Source organism: Aquarana catesbeiana, linkage group LG08, assembly GCF_042186555.1.
Source record: "Aquarana catesbeiana isolate 2022-GZ linkage group LG08, ASM4218655v1, whole genome shotgun sequence".
Classification (NCBI taxonomy): domain Eukaryota; kingdom Metazoa; phylum Chordata; class Amphibia; order Anura; family Ranidae; genus Aquarana; species Aquarana catesbeiana.
The window spans coordinates 260585495-260610016 of NC_133331.1; the positions used below are offsets into that span (position 1 = coordinate 260585495).

At 44.2% G+C, this 24522-nt stretch overlaps 1 protein-coding gene across 5 annotated transcripts in view; it reads right to left on the bottom strand.

Annotated features, from left to right (window-relative positions):
* LOC141106381 (uncharacterized) overlaps positions 1-24522 on the bottom strand; it is a 63206-nt gene that overhangs the window by 17739 nt on the left and 20945 nt on the right. For 4 of the 5 annotated variants that reach the window (XM_073597119.1, XM_073597118.1, XM_073597114.1 and 1 more), the window contains exons 3-4: positions 22051-22155; positions 3894-3950 (exon numbers count right to left, since the gene is read on the bottom strand). In XM_073597119.1, the coding sequence (XP_073453220.1) occupies positions 3894-3950; positions 22051-22155 (162 nt within the window). The remainder of the gene's footprint in view (positions 1-3893; positions 3951-22050; positions 22156-24522) is intronic. The other variant, XM_073597117.1, reaches the window with a different exon arrangement.

A 24522-nucleotide genomic window follows, 5' to 3' on the forward strand; every position in this document is an offset into this window, starting at 1 on the left:
CGACAAAGTCAGCAAGGGACTAAATCAACATTATTTATCTACCACTACCTCCTCTAATGTGGGACCACATCATATTTAGTCACCACCAACCTTGTTATATTCCACCATCAGTTCCCCAAAGGGAAGCTCCTTCTCCCTAAATTCATCCATCAAATTTAGATCCCTCCCCAAATAAGGTGCCCCCAAGCACTGGAATTCAGCAAAACCTTCCCTATCATAGAGGGTATTTACACATTACAGCAATGTAAAAACACTTTTACAGTGACCACCTATGTAAAAGGGCAATACATTAACCACCAATGTAACAGGGACATTTACAATGTTCACCAATGCCTCCAATATAACAATGGATACTTATAATAGTGGATTGAATGGTGTTGGGACCCTAGGTGGATTCTACTCAGTACCCGAGATTAGTATTGTCTCAAAACTCTACTACTATTAACCTAATGGAACATCTGAGTGCTTTGTAGGCTGCTTTTATGCACCGATGGACCTCCAAGGAAAACCTTGGGAAATCAGTATTATGTTTGAATTAAAGAATTGGAGCACCACACCGAATGTTGAAATCCAAATGGTAGGTTTTTTTCCAAAACATTTTGTGAACGCAATAGCAAATGCATTTTTGGGGTCTCACTTGGTTCCCTTTATCAGAGCTTAAGAAAATTGCTGTTGGAGGACTGGAGCAGGAGATAAAATTTAGAAGAATTGTATGGCAAAAATCTCATTTCCTTCAGCAGCTGGTGCATCCAATGTAATAGTGTAAATACCTCAGTTACAAAGCTGGCCATTGTAAATGAACCTGTTGTATTAGTGGTCAGTATACCCCCAAACACTGGTGACCAGTGTACATATCCCTGATACTTTTGTGGTCACTGTAAATGCATCTGATACTTTAGTCAGATTACTATGTCAACAAAAAGCCAATGAGTTTTGGGGGTTCAGAAGGTCCCCCTTAATTAGGGCTCAGTACTGTTGAAGAAAGAGTTGTGGACTGATAAAATTTGAGGGATCCTGAAGGGTAATTAGTGTGACTACTCCACATGGGGTTAACCTCTTACATTGATGGTCTATGTGGATTCCCCTGTTACGTTGATCCTCTGTGTAAATACATCTGCTGCATTTATACTCAGTGTACATTAGTGGTCAGTAGTGTTGGACGAACAGTTCGGCCTGAGAATGAGTTTGGGCCGAACATTGGCTGTTCGCCCCATTTTTGGAGGGTGGTCTGCGGGTGTTCGCTTTTAAATTTTGGCGTGACCCAAAGGGTCGGGAATGGACTGGGGGGGGGGACCCCACGCCTTTTCTTGCTTTCTTTTTTTAAATAGACAGGTGACAGCAATTGCAACCATGAGTCAATTTAAATGTGATTTTTTTTTCTTTAGAAAGGTCATTTTTGCTGCAGCATGTTCTATAAGTTACAGATGTGCTATTTAACAGGCAGCCTAAGAATTTTTCATTTTTATTGTTGTACTTTAAGCATCATAAAAACCACAGCTCCTGAAAAAACAATTGTTTTTTACAATTTTTTTTTTTTTGCATTGATACATGTCCCCCAGGGTAGTACCTGGACCCTCATACTACTTTTATGGCCAATTACTTGCATATAAGCCTTGGGGACTTTTGATTTCTCATGTTTGGCTCCCATAGACTTTAAAGGAGTCTGCTGTTCAGGGCAGAATCTTACCTCTGTTTGGAAGTTCTGCTGTGAAATCTAACAGGGGGGGTGTTCGGCCCATCTCTAGTGCTTAGTGTGAATACCCCTGTTACATTTGTGGTTAGAATCAATTTGCTTGCTACATTGGCAGTTAGGGCTATTGTCTTCATTGTACAGGTGGACAGCCACAGTAGGGCCCTGTTACATGGTGGTCAGTGAAGGCCCCGTTACATTGGTGTCCCCCCCAGAAAATATCAAAACAATATTTTTGCTAAAAATATACTAAAATAATTATTAGCTGACATAAACACGACATAACAGCATGAATCAGTGGTTTGTTTATGTGGTTAGAGCTGCCTGATGTTGTGTGCAGGAAGCCTAAGTTATGCAATGAGGATGTACCAGCCATACTAACATAGTCGCAGGTCCTAATCTGAACACACACCCCCGCATAGGTTGAACTGGATGGACTAGTGTTTGTCTTCAACCTTTCCAACTATGAAAGGAGTGTGAGAGCGCATGTGTACAGCCCCAAACACAGACAGTGTGTGTTCAGGGCCACTCACCCACACCTTAAATACCAGGCTGCTCCAGCTACATGACCAAACCACCCATTCACACGGCCAGAGTACCTGTGTCCATAAGCCATTAGGTGAGGTGGGGAGGCAGTTAAACCCAATTGTTGGACTGTACTGTTACCCCCCCCCCCCAATCAATACCCCCTTCGCTGCAAGCAGGGTCTGTTGAACTAATGTGGCCCAGTATGGGAAGGCTAGCTGTACTGCCTTTTTAGCAGCTATGTATGTATATATACACACTATATTGCCAAAAGTATTGGGAAGCCTGACTTTACATGCACATGAACTTTAATGGCATCCCAGTCTTGGTCCGTAGGGTTCAATATTGAGTTGGCCTACCATTTGCAGCTATAACAGCTTCATCTCTTCTGTGAAGGCTGTTCACAAGGTTTAGTGAGTGTGTCTATGGGAATGTTTGACTATTCTTCCAGAAGCGCATTTGTGAGGTCAGGCACTGATCTTGGATGAGAAGGCCTGGCTCGCAGTCTCCACTCTAATTCATCCCCAAGGTGTTCTATCATGTTGAGGTCAGGACTCTGCATGTTAGTCAAGTTCCTCCATCCCAAACTTGCCCATCAATGTCTTTATGGACCTTGCTTTGTGCACTGGTGCTCAGTCATGTTGGAACAAGAAGGGGCCATCCCCAAACTGTTCCCACAAAGTTGGGAGAATGAAATTGTCTTGGTATTCTGACGCCTTAAGAGTTCCCATCACTGGATCTAAGGGGCCAAGCCGAACCCCTGAAAAACAACCACACATCATAACACCCCCTCCACCAATTGATTTGGACCAGTGCACAAAGCAAGGCCCATAAAGCCATGGATGAGCGATTTTGGGGTGGAGGAACTTAACTGGCCTGACCTCATTTTTGTTGCAGAGGATGCTAAACATCTGACTTGTATCTTAATGCCGATTTCTGGGAAAATCAGTAAACAAATCACATATATAAAATGACATTTGTGGGAGGGAGGGGAAGGGCGTTCTGTACACCATCTGTGTACAGAACGCCTCCAGGTTTCCATATTGTATAGAATTTTGTGGAAAGGTACAGTGGCTGCAGATTGAATGTTAATTTAATAAATTACCTTTAATTTTCAATTACAATATGACTTGTGTTGAAAATGTATACACTATATTTTTTTTGTTTTATGCTATTTTTTTCTCATGAAAGTGGAGTTACACTTTAAGAACCTCCCACTGTTAGTGCAATTAGATCACATCCAGGATTCTCGTGAAATAATTACTTTCCTTGAGTGCCCCAGGTCCTTCACAATCCTAGTTACATACCTGCTGGCAACCAATGTCACTTGAATCAAAAGTGATGGAAAATGCTAAATTTTACTGCTGTCCTGGAACAGAAACTGAGAGAAAATGTCCCAATGGGAACCTCTGTTCTAACCATATCTGTCCGAGAGAGGATTTCCCTCCATTTTGTATAGATTTTCTCTCACTTCCTACTATGTCTCTCAGACAGGAAGTGAGGAGAAATCTCCCCCTGGAGAAACCGCAAAAAAACCTGGCAGAGGTTCTAACTGTTCCTTACTCTAGCCAAAACTGAAAAAAGTCCTGCCTTTAGAGATACACTTTAAGGTTTGCTGGCAATAGAACTGGTAAATTGCAAACACCGAACAGTTAATGGCAATATGAGGTCTACTTACCCAGAAGCCCTGCTTTTTTATGTAAGCCACAACTTCAAATGGTCCAGAGAGAATGAACTAGAAAATGAAAAAATAATTGGGTGTGATTTATTTTTTTTTCTTTTTACGTAAAATTCAGTATTAAAGGCAGCGATGTTCCTCCTTTGAAGCAACATTGTCTCTGCCTTCATTGGCTTCCACTAAACCAGCAAATAAAATTCAAAATACTAACAATAACTTACAAAGCCATTGACAACTCAGCCCCCAGCTACATCACTAACATAGTCTCAAAATACCAACCAAATCATTCTCTTTGTTCCTCCCTAGACCTCCTGCTGTCTAGCTCCCTTGTCATCGCCTCCCATACTTGCCTCCAGTACTTCTCCTGAGCCTCTACCATCCTCTGGAACCCCTTACCCCAATCTATCATACTATCTTTTTCTTTGTCCACTTTTAGAAGCCTGTGATATTGATAAAACTTAACTGTGGCAAAAATGAACTAGAACTAGATGGGGGGGGGGGGGGGGGGGGGCGCTTCCCTATACACCAAATGGCCACTTATGTAAAACGTAACCTTTATTATAAATCATCAAAGGTATGGAAATTACCATAGCAGGTATCCCTATAGGGTGAGGTCAATGCCATTATATATGGACCAAAGTATATGGTATAAAGAGATGGGGGTATATCTGTCTCTCCTCCCATCTATTAGCGACATATAAAAATGGGATGAACAAGAAAAAGAGAAAGTATACTAGTAAATTCTGTCTTACTGAAGACTGCTATGGGCTGTCTTCTGCACTATGAAAATATCTATCTCTCAAATATGTAATACAGGTACACTCATCCATGTGGACACAAACCACCACTAATGGATGAACCCCATATGTCACCATATCCACAAAAAAAAAAGCTTCTCTAATAATCAAGACTACATTGACACAAGGCATATCTCACCCCACAAAAATAAAAAGGGGGGGGAGACGTGTTGAGATAAAAATTAAATCATGTAAACCTAAACGAAAAAAAAATATTTCTTGTCTAATAGCCTTGTTAATTATGAATAGTTCTATGGATCATATTGGTATTTGGGAACGAAAAAGAATCTATACTCACTTTGATCCCTTTTTGCTCAATAGGAATTGTGTATATATACTATATTACTGAAATTATTGGGATGCCTGCCTTTACACGCACATGAACTTTAATGGCATCCCAGTCTTATGCACACGGTACACACGGTCGGATTTTCCAACTGGAAATGTTCTATGGGAGCTTGTTGTCGGAAATTCCGACCGTGTGTAGGCTCCATCAGAAATTTTCCATCGGAATTTCCGACCAAACAAAATTTGAGATCTGGATCTCAAATTTTCCGACAACAAAATCTGTTGTCGTAAATTCTGATCGTGTGTACACAATTCCGACGCACAAAGTTCTACGCATGCTCGGAATCAAGCAGAAGAGCCACACTCATTTTTCTCGGCTCGTCGTACGTGTTGTACATCATCGCGTTATTGTCGTTCGGAATTTCCGACAAGATTTGTGTTACCGTGTGTATGCAAGACAAGTTTGAGCCAACATCCATGGGAAAAAAAAACATGGATCTTGCTGTCGGCAAATCCGATCGTGTGTACGCGGCATAAGAGTTCCCTTACAATCAAGTTCCTTCACCCCAAACTCGGAGTCCTAACCTCAACCCGGTAGAACATCATTGGGATGAATTAGAGCGGAGACTGTGAGCCAGGCCTTCTCGTCAAACATCAGTGCCTAACCCCACAAATGCTCTTCTGGAAGATTGGTCAAACATTCCCATAGACACACCCCTAAACCTTGTGGACAGCCTTCCCAGAAGAGTTGAAGCTGTAATAGCTGCAAAGGGTGGGCCAACTCAATATTGAACCCTACGGACTAAAGCACATGACCAGTTTTTCGGATGACCGAACGTCTGTTTTTTGTTGCATGCTGGTTAGGGATGGGCCGAACACCCCCCTGGTTCGGTTTGCACCAGAACATACCGGACAGGCAAAAAATTTGGCAGAACACACGAACACCGTTAAAGTCTATGAGACATGAACATGAATAATCAAATGTGTTCATTTTAAAGGCTTATATGCAAGTTATTGTCATAAAAAGTGTTTGGGGACCTGGGTCCTGCCCCAGGGGACATGTATCAATGCAAAATTTTTTTTCTAAAAACGGCCGTTTTTTGGGGAACAGTGATTTTTTTTAATGCTTTTTAAATATTGTGCCTGGGTGTTGTCTATAGTATGCCTGTAAAGTGGCTCATTTTTCCCGTGTTTAGAACAGAAACACAGCAAAATGACATTTCTAAAGGAAAAATTGTCATTTAAAACTGATTGCGGCTGTAATGAATTGTCGGGTCTCGGCAATATAGATAAAACACATTGAGAAAAAGAGCATGGGATTCCCCCCAGTCCATTGCCAGGCCCTTTGGGTCTGGTATGAATATTAAGAGGAACCCCGAACCAAAGTGTAAAAAAAAAAAAAATTGCGTGGGGGTCCCCCTAAAATCCATACCAGGCCCTTCGGGTCTGATATGGAAATTACACAAAACGAGAAAAAGATTCGCCCATGGGACTTTAAATGAGGTGTCCATGATGATCACAGGTAAATGAATAGAATAGTGTAAAACAAAAAAAATATCAAATTTATTAGAATCATTGTCATACAATACAGGTCATGCATATAGATGGCTGTCACGGGCATGGCCAGAGCGGAGGCTGTTGGAGAGGACTGTGTGCAAGCCTGTTGCCCACCGATTATGGGCCCTAGCATTTGAGGTGAATGAGAAATCCAGTCTGAACTGTATTAATCGGACTCAGTCATGTATATATTGTATGGGGACTCCTTACTGTATATTTGTGTCCCTGAAGAGGGAGGGGGGATTCCTCCAGCAGCCCCCTGCTGATAAGACTGATTCATTCTGCTGGGACACATCCTGTGAGGAGATGCTGGTGTTATCAACATGTGTTTATGTTAATTGAGAGAGCTGATCACATTAGCCACCAGCCCTGGCTAATAGACGAATGGTCTAGGCTGAGGAGGGGGGAGATTGTTGTTTGTATTGTTAATTGTATTAATGTGTGAAGCTCGGTGCCCACAAGACTGTCATCTGGTCTGGGTACATTTTGTAGTAAATTAGGTCATGTTAATTAGGTTAGCTTTGAGTCATCCCTGCTGTATAAAGGTCTGTGAGATCTCAAAATAAAAGAAGTTCTGATGTACTCCAAGACTGGTGTTGTCTAGTTCTTGGGGTTCCTATAGCCAGATCCATTGGACTCGTGTTCCAGAACTTAGGAAGCGGTATATGACGGAAGCACTCAAGCGGAGTGTGGGGCGTTCCGTGACAATGGCAATTCATAAGAACAGCAACATAACATAATGGGCCTAAAAACATAGCCAAAATAACATTGATCAAAGTATAATGAGTACAGATACACATGATACATCATTAACACAACGCTTTTCGAGAGCTCTCCTCGCATCATCAGGGGCCGATGTGTATATCTGATGTCTGTAACAACAGATAAAAAAGTAGATTCAAGTATAGGTTATGATTGGACAAAAATGCGAAGCCAGAACTAATGATTCCATACTCACTTGTCAGGCAATTGGCTCCAGAGGCCGACCCCTGGCAGGGGCGGTCGGAAAGCATCTCCCACGGGAGCTGGAGGGACGAAGGTCAAAGCATGGAGGACCGAGGTCAGGCGTAGGGCAGGCACGGAAAAGAGAAAGGAAAAAGAGAGGGCTGGACCCAGATGTTACCCAGAATCATTGAAGAGCTTGCTCACTGGAATAAATTGAATGAGTATAAATATATATATATATATATATATATATATATATATATATATATATATATATGTGTAAATCTACAAAAATGAATATAGCAAAGAGTATCAAGTGGTATGCTCTGGTGTAAGGGGTGCAGAGGTGTCCAACAATGCTAAAAAAGAAAAACAGGAAAGAAGAGGAGAAGAAAGGAAAAAAAACAAAAGAAAAAGGGAAGAGGAAAAAGGAAAGAAGAGGAAAGAGGGCCAAAAATGTTGCTCCCAAGTCATGCAGGGTGTATTCATAATAAAAAGATGTATGAATGTGTGTATATAGGTAGTGGGTGTAACAATGGTTATCTTTATATAGTATATGAGATTGTAAAAGTAGCTATATATATAACTCAAGTAATTATAAAAGTATAGAGGTGTTGTACTGGAGTATATAGGATATAAGAATGTCCTGCAAGACATGAGGGAAAAACAGTGTGAGGTGAATTGGGAGAGTGTGATAGAGAGAGAGGGGTAAGGGGTGATGTGGAAAAGGACAGAGAAGGGGAGAGAAATGAATGTGAATAATCACAGAAGAAAAAATAGGACAGAAAGAAATGTGAGAGAAGTGAATTAGGTAAGGGAGTGAAAGTATATACAGATGACACTCCACATGTTAGGTGGCTGGTAAATGCGTTGAAAGAATGATATGTAATAAAAATGTAGTGGTGAACATAATGCTTACGAATGTGTTCTCTAGTGAATGTGTAGAAAGAACCCAGCTGAAGAGGAAGTATGCCATGCCAAAACCCCCGCCTAAATACCCGGACATCCGCCGTATCCCTCCGCCCCTAACATCATGCGACTGGCAAATAGGGGAGGGGACCCTCTGTGCGCTCGCCGGAATTACGGCAGAGCGCAACGGAGATCCCTGCCCATCGCCTAGAGTGACACACTGTGCGCCAGGAATAAGGACACCGCTGTGTGCGGAAGTCTATCACTGTGCACGGGGCATGGCGCCGATGCACGTGGTGGCTCCGCCCCTCCTGTTGTGGAGAAGCGGAGACAGCAGGGGAGTGATATCCCCATTTGGTGCATCGCAGCTCCCGGGGACATGAACCGCCACCCTCAACCGAGGGGCGGACCCCCGGAGACCAGGTCCGTAAGCAAAAAAGGGAGTCATCTAAGAATGACCAATATCCTGATGTATTGGGGAAAAAAAAAGTATATAACAGCAGGATCTGGGAGCAGCAACAGACTCGGGGTATTTGTGGGTGTCTTCCAGCCGAATTCAATAGAAAAAAGAAAAAGGCTGAAAACTGCTCCCTAACATGAGGCACCTCCATCCCTATAGTACTATATTCATTTTTGTAGATATATATATATATATATATATATATATATATATATATATATATATATATATATATATATATATTTATACCCATTCAATTTATTCCAGTGAGCAAGCTCTGCAATGATTCTGGGTGACATCTGGGTCCAGCCCTCTCTTTTTCCTTTCCATCTCTTTTCCGTGTCTGCCCTACGCCTGACCTCGGTCCTCAATGCTTTGACCTTCATCCCTCCAGCTCCCGTGGGAGATGCTTTCTGACCGCCCCTGCCGGGGGTCGGCCCCTGGAGCCAATTGCCTGACAAGTGAGTATGAAATCATTAGTTCTGGCTTCGCATTTTTGTCCAATCGTAACCTATACTTGAATCTACTTTTTTATCTGTTGTTACAGACATCAGATATACACATCAGCCCCTGATGATGCGAGGAGAGCTCGCGAAACGCGTCGGGTTAGAGATGTGTCATGTATATCTGTACTCATTATACTTTGATCAATGTTATTTTGGCTATGTTTTTAGGACCATTATGTTATGTTGCTGTTCTTATGAATTGCCATCTATATGCATGACCTATATTGTATGACAATGATTCTAATAAATTTGATATATATTTTTTTTACACTATTCTATTCATTTACCTGTGATCATCATGGACACCTCATTTAAAGTCCCATGAGCGAATCTTTTTCTCGTTTTGATATGGAAATTAAGGGGAATCCTGGGCCAAATAAAAAAAAAAAAATGGCGTAGGGGTCCTCCCCAAAATCCATACCAGACCCTTATCCGAGCACGCAACCTGGCAGGCCCGAGGAAAAGAGGGGGGGATGAGAGAGCGCCCCCCTCCTGAACTGCCCCCAAAGCACCTTCTCCATGTTGATTGGGAGAAGGGCCTCATCCCCACAACCCTTGCCTGGTTTATTGTGGGGGTCTGCGGGCAGGGCGCTTATCGGAATCTGGAAGCCCCCTTTAACAAGGGAACCCCCCAATCCTGGCCTCCCCCCATGTGAAATGGTAACGGGGTACAAGTGTCCCCAAGCTGTGTCTTGTTTTTTTTTAACATTTTGACACTTTTTTTGTGAAATGGTAGGGGTCCTTTATTAAAAAATAAATTAATAAAAATGTCCCACGATGTTCTGCCGACGGACCGATAAAGCAAAAAAAAAAAAAAAATCCGCCAATGATCTGCCGCCCATGGGAGGTTCCCACCGTGTGACGCTTCATCGCCTTTGACAGTTCTTATATAACTGAGGGCGGGGCCACCCGGTGACGTACCAAGGTGACCCTGGTACATCAACGGTGACCCTGCCCCCCTTTGAGGCCATGGGAAAATCCCCATGCATCAGAGGGGGGCATGGTCACCCGGGTACGTCACCGTGGTAGGGGTACATTTGTACCCTGTTACCATTTCACATAGGGGGGGAGGCCGGGATCTGGGGGTCCCCTTGTTAAACAGGGCTTCCAGATTCCGATAAGCCCCCTGCCCACAGACCCCCACAACCACCGGGCAAGGGTTGTGGGGATGAGGCCCTTGTCAACAAGGTGCTTTGGGGGGGCTACCCCAAAGCACCCTCCCCATGTTAAGGGCATGTGGCCTGGTACAGATCAGGAGGGGGCCCTCTCATCCCCCCCTCTTTTCCTGCAGCCTGCCAGGTTGTGTGCTCGGATAAGAGTCTGGTATGGATTTTGAGGGGGACCCCTACGCCATTTTTTAAAAATTTTGGCGCAGGGTTCCCCTTAATTCCTATATCAGACCCGAAGGGCCTGCATATAAGCATATAACTTGCATATAAGCCTTTAAAATGAGCACTTAATTTTTCATGTTCTTGTCCCATAGACTAACGGTGTTCTGGCGGCTTTTGAATTTTCCCCGAACACCGCATATTGTTCGGTGGTGTTCGGTGGTGGCCAGAACATCCGAACAACCAAAGTTCGGGCAGAACTTATGCTGAACTGTTCGCACATCCCTAATGCTGGTCTCATGTCGAAAGTGAAGAGTAGGGATGAGCCGAACACCCCCCTGTTCGGTTCGCACCAGAACATGCGAACAGGAAAAAAGTTTGTTCGAACATGCGAACACCGTTAAAGTCTATGGGACACGAACATGAATAATCAAAAGTGCTAATTTTAAAGGCTTATATGAAAGTTATTGTCATAAAAAGTGTTTGGGGACCTGGGTCCTGCCCCAGGGGACATGGATCAATGCAAAAAAAAGTTTTAAAAACGGCCGTTTTTTCAGGAGCAGTGATTTTAATAATGCTTAAAGTCAAACAATAAAAGTGTAATATCCCTTTAAATTTCGTAGCTGGGGGGTGTCTATAGTATGCCTGTAAAGGGGCGCATGTTTCCTGTGTTTAGAACAGTCTGACAGCAAAATGACATTTTGAAGGAAAAAACTCATTTAAAACTACTCGCGGCTATTGCATTGCCGACAATACACATAGAAGTTCATTGATAAAAACGGCATGGGAATTCCCCAAAGGGGAACCCCGAACCAAAATTAAAAAAAAAAAATGACGTGGGAGTCCTCCTAAATTCCATACCAGGCCCTTCAGGTCTGGTATGGATATTAAGGGGAACCCCGGCCAAAATTAAAAAAAAAAAATGACGTGGGGTTCCCCCTAAATTCCATACCAGACCCTTCAGGTCTGGTATGGATTTTAAGGGGAACCCCGCGCCAAAAAAAAAAAAAAAAAACGGCGTGGGGTCCCCCCAAAAATCCATACCAGACCCTTATCCGAGCACGCAACCTGGCAGGCCGCAGGAAAAGAGGGGGGGACGAGAGTGCGGCCCCCCTCCCTCCTGAACCGTACCAGGCCACATGCCCTCAACATTGGGAGGGTGCTTTGGGGTAGCCCCCCAAAACACCTTGTCCCCATGTTGATGAGGACAAGGGCCTCATCCCCACAACCCTGGCCGGTGGTTGTGGGGGTCTGCGGGCGGAGGGCTTATCGGAATCTGGAAGCCCCCTTTAACAAGGTGACCCCAGATCCCGGTCCCCCCCCCTGTGTGAAATGGTAAGGGGGTACATAAGTACCCCTACCATTTCACGAAAAAAGTGTCAAAAATGTTAAAAATGACAAGAGACAGTTTTTGACAATTCCTTTATTTAAATGCTTCTTCTTTCTTCTATCTTCCTTCATCTTCTGGTTCTTCTGGTTCTTCTGGCTCTTCTGGTTCTTCCTCCGGCGTTCTCGTCCAGCATCTCCTCCGCGGCATCTTCTGTCTTCTTCTCCTCGGGCCGCTCCGCACCCATGGCATGGGGGGGAGGCTCCCGCTCTTCTCTTCTTCTTTTCTTCTCTTCTTCTCTTCTTCATTTTCTTCTCCGGGCCGCTCCGCAATCCATGCTGGCATGGAGGGAGGCTCCCGCTGTGTGACGGCGCTCCTCGTCTGACAGTTCTTAAATAACGGGGGGGGCGGGGCCAAGGTTGTGGGGATGAGGCCCTTGTCCTCATCAACATGGGGACAAGGTGTTTTGGGGGGCTACCCCAAAGCACCCTCCCAATGTTGAGGGCATGTGGCCTGGTACGGTTCAGGAGGGAGGGGGGGCCGCACTCTCGTCCCCCCCTCTTTTCCTGCGGCCTGCCAGGTTGCGTGCTCGGATAAGGGTCTGGTATGGATTTTTGGGGGGACCCCACGCTGTTTTTTTTTTTTTTTTTGGCGCGGGGTTCCCCTTAAAATCCATACCAGACCTGAAGGGTCTGGTATGGAATTTAGGGGGAACCCCACGTCATTTTTTTTTTTAAATTTTGGCCGGGGTTCCCCTTAATATCCATACCAGACCTGAAGGGCCTGGTATGGAATTTAGGGGGACTCCCACGTCATTTTTTTTTTTAATTTTGGTTCGGGGTTCCCCTTTGGGGAATTCCCATGCCGTTTTTATCAATGAACTTCTATGTGTATTGTCGGCAATGCAATAGCCGCGAGTAGTTTTAAATGAGTTTTTTCCTTCAAAATGTCATTTTGCTGTCAGACTGTTCTAAACACAGGAAACATGCGCCCCTTTACAGGCACACTATAGACACCCCCCAGGTACGAAATTTAAAGGGATATTACACTTTTATTGATTGACTTTAAGCATTATTAAAATCACTGCTCCTGAAAAAACGGCCGTTTTTAAAACTTTTTTTTTGCATTGATCCATGTCCCCTGGGGCAGGACCCAGGTCCCCAAACACTTTTTATGACAATAACTTGCATATTAGCCTTTAAAATTAGCACTTTTGATTTCTCCCATAGACTTTTAAAGGGTGTTCCGCGGCATTCGAATTTGCCGCGAACACCCCAAATTGTTCGCTGTTCGGTGAACTTGCGAACAGCCAATGTTCGAGTCGAACATGAGTTCGACTCGAACTCGAAGCTCATCCCTAGTGAAGAGGTTACTCACCATACCAAAATTCTCATACGACAGAATACAACTTCAGAAGTAACGTCATGTGTTAACTAGTTTTGTATGTATTCTTTCGTTTCTGAACATGCGTAGTCTTTAGCTTACATTTTTTTTGTACGAAAACCGTACTAATTAAACGAAAATCGGACGTTGAGTTCACGTACGACAAACATTTTATAGTCTGCACATCCAGCTTTTGTCGGACGAAAAACAGGAATCGGCTGTCGAAAGCACCATACTAACTATCCAAAAATCGACAGATCGATCATTCGAACTAAATTTTTCGTCCAATTTTCGTATCATGTGTATGGGCCTTTAGACTGTCATTAAAGATTATGTGCGTGTAAAGGCAGGCGTCCCAATACTTTTTGTAATATAGAGTATGTACAGGGCAATGATATATGGGATAGGAGCAATCAATATTAAGTTATTGCCTTGTAGTTCTGTTTTTCATCCACAAGATGGTGATAGAATTCCCCTCAGTAATGAGCATGTGAGGCAGCCATCTTAGATGGTCAGGTTATAAATGGAGGGACTACAAACAAAAGATGCCATTTTCTTTTCACCATGTGAAAGTCATCTACTTTTATGTGCTTATTTTCTTCACTTTCTTTGACTTTCTTACCTCTAAAGAAGCTCTATTTGAAGAGTGAAACGTTAGGTTTGAGTGATTTGATCTTGGGAGCACTTTCTGACTTTACTTTCATTTAGGTTCACATGATTTAATTTTTGTCCTGACACATTCCCCCCCCTTTTACTTTTTGTGGGGTGGGACAAGCCTTGTGTCAATGCAGTCTTGATTACGAGAGAAGCTTTTTTTATAATTATGGTGATATATAAGGCTCGTCAATAAGTGTTAGTTTTTATCCACATGGATGAGTGTACCCGTATTACATATCTGAGAGAGAGATATTTTCATAGGGCAGAAGACAGATATCATATCTTCAGTAAGACAGTATTTACTAGTATACTTTCTCTTTTTCTTGTTCATCCTATTTTTATATGTGGCTAAAAGATATGAGGAGAAACAGATGTACCCCCATCTCTTTATATGGTTTGGTATTTGTGAGTAGACTTGGACTTTATATTCTCATCCCTCAGTTATTACATTTTTGTATTGCTTGAGATTGTAAGCTCTCAGGAGCAGGGGCCTCTGATTCCTCTTTTATTGACTTGTATTGTAACTGTACTGTGTGGCCCCACATTGTATAGTGCTGTGCAAACTGTTGGCGCTATATAATTCCTGTCAATAAAAAAAAATTGTCCCATTTTGCTATCACCGGTCGCAGTTTAGACTATCTGACCTCCTCTCTTGGCCTTCGGCTGTCCCCTGCCCTTTAGATATTTCAGAAGCAGTGTGGCAAGGTAGACTACTTTCCTCAGAACAGACAGAAATTCACAAAGTTTTGGTGATCCATGTCAAAATATTTCCCCTAAACGTCTTTCAGGACAGCCACCTGAGAGACCTTGGCTCCTCCCCTCTGTAGGAAACACCACGCTAGCCTTTTTTTAATTTCCTCCTCCCCTGCTGGCTCCTCAGTTAAAACGGGCCAGGTAAAACGTACCTGGTGAAGATCGCCACCCCCGCATCCCTGAGAGCAGATAGAGGTCAGGGGGGCTCTGGTTTTCACTACCGAGTGCGGTAGATGGAAGTGCAGGCCCAGTCATCGGTTCCCAACCTGCTGCAGCACACAGCAGTGCAGAGACTACGCCGGGCTCTGGGACCGCACGGAAGCTAGGTGGCGGGTGACGTCACGTCCGGCGGAAGGGGCGGGCACTTCCGATTGACCTGAGGCTTCTGGTTCCGGCTGCAGGATATTGAAAAGGAGCCAGGCATGGGCTGGAGAGGGGCTGCGATTGCTATTGAGACAGCACAAGCTCCGGTGGCGGCACCAGTATGTCGGAAGTGGAAGGAAGGGACCAGACTGCTCCAGCCAAGGCCAGCTCCAGCCACGCTAAGGTAAGGGGAACCTAGGGTGAAGCTCCCCTTGCCAGAACCCACCCCCCCTCCATGGGACTGGGGGGGGTAGGGAACGAGTCCCTCCGGTGTAAGAGGGAAGTTCATGGGGCACCTGGTGAGGCAAGCCCAGTTTGGGGCAAAACACAGGCATTAATGTCTTTCAGAACAAAACAGACAAACCCAGTGCCCCTCATAGTTCTAATAGGAGGTGCCCCTCCTGTAAGGCTACAATTAGGGACTCCTGGGGAAAACCACTCTGTAGAGAATGTATTAACAAATTAGTACAGGAACATACCACTGAGCAGGGCAGTGAACTAGCGGCATCAGTAAAATAACTTTCTAGTATCGTTTAAAACCTTTTTTGTGGGGTTTCAGATCCCACAGCTTCAGACTGCTCCTCCTTCAACACAGCAGGTAGCGTTACCAAAAATGGAAGTATTACCATCCACTAGTGCAGGTACCATCCACCTCCAGTCATCTCCAGGGAAGAGGCTGAGGAGGAGCCAGACAGTGCAGCCTCCGGCTCCCAAGAATCAGGAGGAGAAGCTCTGCAAGGGGATTCCAGAAAGCCATCCTGGTACAAACTGTCACTGGAAGAGGTGGATAATCTCTACATGACCAAATGTACAGTGGGGACGGAAAGTATTCAGACCCCCTTAAATTTTTCACTCTTTGTTATATTGCAGCCATTTGCTAAAATCATTCAAGTTCATTTTTTTCCTCATTAATGTACACACAGCACCCCCTATTGACAGAAATAACAGAATTGTTGACATTTTTGCAGATTTATTAAAAAAAAAAAAAAAAAAAACTGAAATATCACATGGTCCTAAGTATTCAGACCCTTTGCTCAGTATTTAGTAGAAGCACCCTTTTAATCTAATTTAGCCATGAGTCTTTTTGGGAAAGATGCAACAAGTTTTTCACACCGGGATTTGGGGATCCTCTGCCTTTCCTCCTTGCAGATCCTCTCCAGTTCTGTCAGGTTGGATGGTAAACGTTGGTGGACAGCCATTTTTAGGTCTCTCTAGAGATGCTCAATTGGGTTTAAGTCAGGGCTCTGGCTGGGCCATTTAAGAACAGTCACGGAGTTGTTGTGAAGCCACACCTTCGTTATTTTAGCTGTGTGTCTAGGGTCATTGTCTTGTTGGAAGGTAAACCTTACGCCCAGTCTGAGGTCCTGAGCACTCTGGAGAAGGTTTTCGTCCAGGATATCCCTGTACTTGGCTGCATTCATTTTTCCCTCGATTGCAACCAGTCGTCTTGTCCCTGCAGCTGAAAAACACCCCACAGCATGATGCTTCCACCACCATGCTTCCCTGTTGGGACTGTATTGGACAGGTGATGAGCAGTGCCTGGTTTTCTCCACACATACCACTTAGAATTAAGGCCAAAAAGTTCTATCTTGGTCTCATCAGACCAGAGAATCTTATTTCTCACCATCTTGAAGCCCTTCAGGTGTTTTTTAGCAGACTCCATGCAGGCTTTCATGTGTCTTGCACCGAGGAGAGGCTTCCGTCTGGCCACTCTGCCATAAAGCCCCGACTGGTGGAGGGCTGCAGTGATAGTTGACTTTCTACAACTTTCTCCCATCTCCCGACTGCATCTCTGGAGCTCAGCCACAGTGATCTTTGGGTTCTTCTTTACCTCTCTCACCAAGGCTCTTCTCCTCCAATAGCTCAGTTTGGGATGACCAGAACCCTTCCTAGAGCTGGCCGTCCAGCCAAACATCTTCCATTTAAGGATTATAGAGGCCACTGTGCTCTTAGGAACCTTAAGTACAGCAGAAATTTTTTTGTAACCTTGGCCAGATCTGTGCCTTGCCACAATTCTGTCTCTGAGCTCTTCAGGCAGTTCCTTTGACCTCATGATTCTCATTTGCTCTGACATGCACTGTGAGCTGTAAGGTCTTATATAGACGGGTGTGTGGCTTTCCTAATGAAGTCCAATCAGTATAATGAAACACAGCTGGACTCAAATGAAGGTGTAGAACCATCTCAAGGATGATCAGAAGAAATGGACAGCACCTGAGTTAAATATATGAGTGTCACAGCAAAGGGTCTGAATACTTAGGACCATGTGATATTTCAGTTTTTCTTTTTTAATAAATCTGCAAAAATGTCAACAATTCTGTGTTTTTCTGTCAATATGGGATGCTGTGTGCACATTAATGAGGAAAAAAATTAACTTAAATGATTTTAGCAAATGGCTGCAATATAACAAAGAGTGGAAAATTTAAGGGGGTCTGAATACTTTCCATCCCCACTGTATGAGGGCCTAGGGGGAACAGGAAAAGAAGAATTTTCCAGTACATGAGGTTTTAGTAGAGGCAATAAAGGAGGAATGGCAGGATCCAGAAAGGAAACTATTTTTTTCAAAAGCATTAAAAAGGTTGTTACCATTTACAGATGATCCGACGTCAGTTTGGAATAAGACCCAAAAACTAAACGCAGCTTTCTCCCAAGTCTAGAGGCACACAGACTTGGCCTTCGAGGACATGGAGGTGCTGTCCGACTCAATGGACAAAAGGATGTACTCCCTCTTAAAGAAGTCGTGGGACTCCACGGTGGGAAGCCTAAAACCAGCTATGGCAGTAACTGTAGTAGCTTGAAACGTAGAGTTTTGTCTGACTCAGATACAGGCCCACATTGAGGAAGGAACTGCAAAAGAGCAGATTCTATCCTCTTTCCCCAAGAAAGAAGAGCCCTGTGGTTAAAGACATGGCAGGGGGACTGCGCATCTAAAGCCAAACTTTGTGGGATCCCATTCACAGGGGACTTGCTGTTTGGACCAGGGTTGGAGAAAGTGCTGGATCGCACAGCAGACAAGAAAAAAACATTTCCGCTGAAGCATAAACCAGCCTGGGGACAGCCACAGCAAAATAAAAAGAGGCAAAAAGGGGACACAAGGTCCCGCTTCAAAGCACCCAAGGCCGAAAAGAATAAAGACCTTGGGTACAGAGAGGAAAGGGCAAAGGAGGGGCAATTTTGCATCCTCCTGAACAAGCCCGCAACCAACAATGACAAACCAGTCATGGTGGGGGGGGGGGGGGGGGGACTGGGGGCCTTCCTCTCACAATGGAAAAAGATATCCTCCAATCAGTTCATATTGAGAATGATAGGAAATGGGTATCACTTGGTGTTCTCAAGATCACCCCCAACGAGTAATGTCAACATTAGGCTTACTAACCTCAGCAATCTCGGCAGTACAATGGGCAGGTTTACATTTTCGGCCCCTACAGATGTTTATATTAAAAGTATGGGACCGCAAACAAGAGTCCTTAGACACACAGGTTCTGATACCAACACAGGTAAAAAGATCCCTGTGGTGGTGGAGAAGATCAGAAAATGTAAGCAGAGAGAGGATGTGGGCCCTACCAATCACCCGAATAATAACTACTGACACAAGCGGCGTAGGGTGGGGAGCACATTTAGGCTCCAGGTAACACAAGGCACTTGGAAAGAGATGACGAGATCATTCAGTTGGAAGGAATTGAAGGCGGTACTTCTAGCACTTCAATCCTTCCAGAAAGAACTAAGCGGTCATCACGTACAGGTCAGATCCGACAATTCATCAGTAATCGCTTACATCAACAAGCGGGGAGGAAAAAGGAGCGGAACCCTGTGGACCTTAGCAGAGTAAATCCTAAATTGGGGAGAGATAAACGTACTCTCCTTGTCAGCAGTGCATTTAAAAGGGTAATTAAACAAAGTGGCAGATTTCCTCAGCAGAAAGAAATTGAGAGAAGGCGACTAGGTATTAAATCAGAAAGTGTACAAACGGATCACGCAAAAGTGGGGAACACCTGGACTTATTTGCCTTAAAAGAAAGCAGAAAGGTTCAGGTTTTCTTCTCCCTGAAAAGGGAAGATGGTGCACTCGGAGTAGACTCACTAGCACAGAAGTGGGCATTCAACAAATGCTATGCCTTTCCCCCACCAGTGCTCCTACCAGCAGTACTAAGAATATTTTCTACAGAGAACACGTCACTGATTCTCATTGCACCACACTGGCCAAGGAGACCATGGTTCTCTATGCTCAAAGAACTTGCTGTAGAACCCCCTTGGTTACTATCAATCCAGAGGGATCTCCTCTCCCAGGGCCCAGTGTGTTGCCCCCAAGTGGAAAGGTGAAACCTGGCCACTTGGTTTCTGAGGAGCAGCTGCTGAAATCAAAAGGATTCTCAAACCGCTTAATTGATACACTGCTGAAAAGCAGGAAAATGGAGACTCGCACCATTTACCAGAGGGTATGAAAATGTTTTAACAAATGGCGTACAGAGAACTCCTTTAAAACACAAAGTTCAGTGGTGGTTTTAGAGTTCCTGCAGAGTGGAGCAGATAAAGGTCTAAGCCTCAGCACATTGAAAAGTCAGGTTTCAGCACTGTCCGTATATCAGGAAAGAAAATTATCTTCCAATCCATGGATAATTAGACTCTTTAAATCCTTGAGTAGGCAGAGACAGATACAAAGTCCGGCCTTCGCAAAATGGGACCTGTCATTAGTGCTACAAACTATGACAGCAGATCCTTTTGAGCCACAGGTCTGTGAGATAGAGGCCCTATCAATCAGACCCCCCTTTTTTCATATTTTCTCGGATTGCATAGTTTTCAAGATGGATCCAGCTGTTTTGCCTAAAGTAGCTTCAAAATTTCAGAGGCCTTCATTTTGTACAAATTCTTCCAAGGAACAAGAAATTAAGTTCCATATGTTAGACGTCAGGAGATGCGTCCTACATTATTTGAATGAAACAAAAACCCTTAGAAAGACAGATTCCTTATTTATTCTAATTTCAGGGGCCAGGAAAGGGCACAAGGCCTCAAAACGCACCATAGCCAGGTGGCTAAGAGATGCTATTGGCCAGGTTTATACTTTAGGAGGCATGCAGACCCCAAAGGGTATCAGGGCACACTCCACAAGATTAGTGACAGAGTCACAAGCAGAGAGAGCTAGAGCATCGCCGGAACAGATTTGTAAAGCGGCAACATGGTCCAGCTTCGCCGCTTTTGTAAGACACTATAGGGTGGATCTTTGGTCTGCAAAGGATCAAACATTTGGACTTAAGGTCTTACAAGCCGTAGTCCCACCCTAAGGGTAAGTGCTCGATTATCCTCTCAGGTGGCTGTCCTGAAAGACGATTAGGGGAAAAACAAAATTACTTACTGGTAACATTCTTTCCCGGAGTCTTTCAGGACAGCACAGTTACCCACCCAAATGTATAAAATACTTGAGACTTCCTTACAGAAAATGTGATATACTCGTTTTAGCGGCGCATTTTCGTTGTTTAGGTGTCACTTTTCAGTCCGTAGCGGGGCGATTTTAACCCCAAACGAGGGGTTCAAAACTCCCATGTTGTGGAGCTTCTGAAGTGCTTTTAAGGCGCTTTGGAAGCGCTACCCATTCTATCCAATGGGTAGGGCGTTTTGGGAGCCCTAAATACAGCACTCCCAAACCGCCCAAAGATGCTGCTTGCAGGACTTTTCAGAACTTCCGGCAAGCGCACCGCCCCAGTGTGAAAAGTCACGAATGAATGGGAGGCGGTTTTCAGGAGATTAGCAGAGGCTATTTCCAGTGTAAAAGTGCCTGAAAACCGCCCCAGTGTTAAAAGGGTCTAATAGAATGGGAGAAGAGTTAAACAAATAATACAGTCTTCCATCTTTTCTGAAAAAAAAAAGATCAAGGCATTGTATATGTTTTTATTCTCCTTTTTAAAAGAATCTATCAGAGCAACATGACAGGTTCTCTTGGTAAGCCACTCCTCACCCACTGATACTTTTGCCAGGCCTCTACTGCCATTAAAGTGATTGTAAAGTCTCGTTTAAAAAACAAAACAAAATGTTATACTTACCTCCTCTGTGCAGTTGGTTTTGCACAGAGCAGCCCGGATCCTCCTCTTCTCAGGTCCCTCTTCTATGCTCAGTGCCCCCACAGTCAGAAGGTTCCTATGGGGGCACTGTAGCAGAGTCACAGCTTTGTATGGCCATTAGGACACAGAGCCCCGACCCAACCCCCACCCCCTCTCTTCCCTGACTGACTGACTTTGACAGCCGTGGGAGCCAATGGCGCCATTGCTGTGTCTCAGCCAATCAGGAGGGGTGTCCCGGACAGCTTGGACATTTGTGGACATCGCTGAAGAGAGACTGGGCTCCGGTAAGTAATTAGGGGGTGCTGGGGGGGCTGCTACACACAAGTTTTTTTTATCTTAATGCATAGAATGCATTAAAATAAAAAAAATGTCTGCCTTTACAACTCCTTTAATCAATGAAAAACAGTGTGTTGGGGGTTAACTAGAAAAATAATTTGTCATTTTGTCCTGATCCTGAATGATCAAAAACCTGTCACTTAGTTTCTTTGTTCTGATCTTCAGTGGTCAAAGTGATTGTCCTGATTCTGAGTGGTCAAAGTACCTGTCACTTTGTCCTGATCAAGAAAGGTCAAAGAACATTTTACTTTGTCTGGATCCTAAATGGTCAAAGAACATGTCACTTTGTCTGGAAATTAAATAGTCAAACTACCTGTCACTTTGTCTAAATCCTAATTGGTCAAAGTACCTGTCCCTTTGTCTGGATCCTAAATGGTCAAAGAACATGTTCTTTGACCATTTAGGATCCAGACAAAGTGACATGTCAATTTGTCCTGATCCTGAATGGCTAAAGTGACAGTCACTTTTACATAGCGAAACTCACACAGGTTTTACTCACCGGAATTCCCATCCAGAGAGGAGCACCACGAAATATTTCTAAATCTGTAACCAAGACAATGGCATAGAATGCAACACTGATGATACCCATGGGGAACTGCGAGACCTGCAGGAATAAAGAAGACAGTGTTATGGTAAGACATTTTAAGCAGTTGTAATAGCCACTGACTGGAGTATTTTCTCTTTTGGTGTAGCAAATCATTGCCTATATCAATTACCCCCATCTAGAGTTTGACCACATTTTCTCTATTGAAAGAATTTTTTTTCTTTAACATTCTGCCATTTGCCTGGATAATTTCTGTACTTACTACCTCTTCCAAGCAGTATACCGACAGGCTCATTCCTCTACTCCTTCCTTGTTGTTTGTCAGCACATGTACATATGGCTCACCTGATTGGCCCCTTGCTAACCTTCCTTCTCACAGTCTGATACTGCATAGATAATTTAAAGGATGATACCAAGCATTATAGAAGAAATATAAAATTGTCCAATGTGGTGCTTTGTGGCATGTGAAATGCTCAGCAGATTCTATGGAGCGGAGTGGTGCAGGAGACTAGTGTACAGAGTGGTGAGGTATGAAGTTTGTGAGACTTAGGGGTTGATTTACTAAAGGCAAATAGACTGTGTGCTTTGCAAAGTGCAGTTGCATTCTGCAAGAGCAGTTGCTCCAGAACTTAGTAAATGGGCAGAAGCTCTGCTGACTTCTATAACCCAATCATGTGCAAGCAAAAATGCTGTTTTTTTTTTTTTTTTTTTTTCTTGCATGCAACGTTTTTTTTTTTTTTTTTTTGCAAACTGAATCTTTACATCATTTACTAAGCTCTGGAGCAACTACACTTTGAAAAGTGCACAGCCTATTTGGCTTTAGTAAATCAATCCCAGAGTGTGCAGAGAGAACAGGGTCAGCGCTACCACTAGACAAACTAGACAGCCACCTAGGGCACAGCCATGACCTCTGGTTTTCCTACCCACAGCCTGGGAGCTTGCCAGTGCCTCGTTCTCCCTAGTCTGGGGTGAGGAGGGCGTTCATAACACACGACCACTGCCGGCCGCCTCAGCTACGCTCACACACACACAGAGCGATGTGTTTGTGGGCGCTCCGCTCTGCCTCCTGTCTGCCTTGATTTCCCATGCTGTTTTTCAGTGTTTATTGAAGGGGAGGAATGAGGGAAGCTTGGGAATCCCTTCCTAATAATGGGGGAGGCCACTCTGCTCACTCCCCCCAGCCCTGGGGTGGGGAACACTTGACAGGTGACCACACTCCTTATACACAAACACAGGTATGCCGTCGTCCTGCTACCTTTACTCGGCACTCGCTGAGCCCCAGGACAGCACAACACACAGGCAGCCATTGGCCACCCCCTACCTGTCACACTCCCCCCCACCTGTCACACTCCCCCCACCACCTGTCACACTGGCCCCCACTTGTCACACTTCCCCACCACCTGTCACCCCCCCACCTATCACACTTTGCTATATAGGGATGTCCCTTTGCTGGATTGGGCTTTCTCTTTGCTGGATTTGGCTGCCCCTTTGCTATATGGGGATGTCGCTTTGCTGGATTGGGCTGTCTCTTTGCTGGATTGGGCTGTCTCTTTGCTGGATTGGTCTGTCTCTTTGGCATCTCATGGCACATATTTTTTGCAATTTAAAAGAAATTTAGTAGTTTTCATGTTTAGATGTTTTAATAGTTTCTACACATGTACAGACTACAGCACAGTGGCATCTGGGACATTTTACACAAAGTAGAATGGAGTGATGTGTGTGGAGTGATGCAAGAAACATGGGAAAAGAAAGCCCTGATCCTTCTTTAAAAAAGTGCCACAAGGAACCACCATGCGTCTGCTAAAGAGCAGCGCATTTTGCTTGCAGGTCGGAAATGCGTGTGAATATGTACGCATTTTTGACCTACACATATGTCAACCCAGCCTTCGTGTTCTACTTTGCAAATAAATAAGACCTTTGCTTTTTTGAGCATTGTGTGTATTATTATAACTATTACTAATCATATTATTACAATTATTATTAGAATTATACATACAGTATATACTTACCAGGAATGGCGGCGGCTGCTGACATCGCAGGCTCCCTGGACAGGGTAAGTGTCCATATATTAACAAAATCTACAAAGCTACAAAATCCTGCAGCTGCTAACTTTTAATTTCTAATGGGGGGGGGGGGGGGCTGGACCTCTTCTTTAAGAATGCACACCATTTATACTGGATTGTAGAAGAGATACAGATTAATAATAGTGATGCAGGATATAGATCTAGACAGAATTGGAATGGTGCAGTGGTCTAGAGGAGGCTCACTGATCAAGGTTCTGAGGGTACAATACTGCTATGGAGCCTCAACAGAGAGTCAGGTATGCACTGCTATGTCCAAACATGTCTCCATTCCTTGAATTCCTCCCTCGCACTGTAAAGTTGGCAACACTGCGAGATCACAGTGCATTGACGGCTGCTGATTAGCC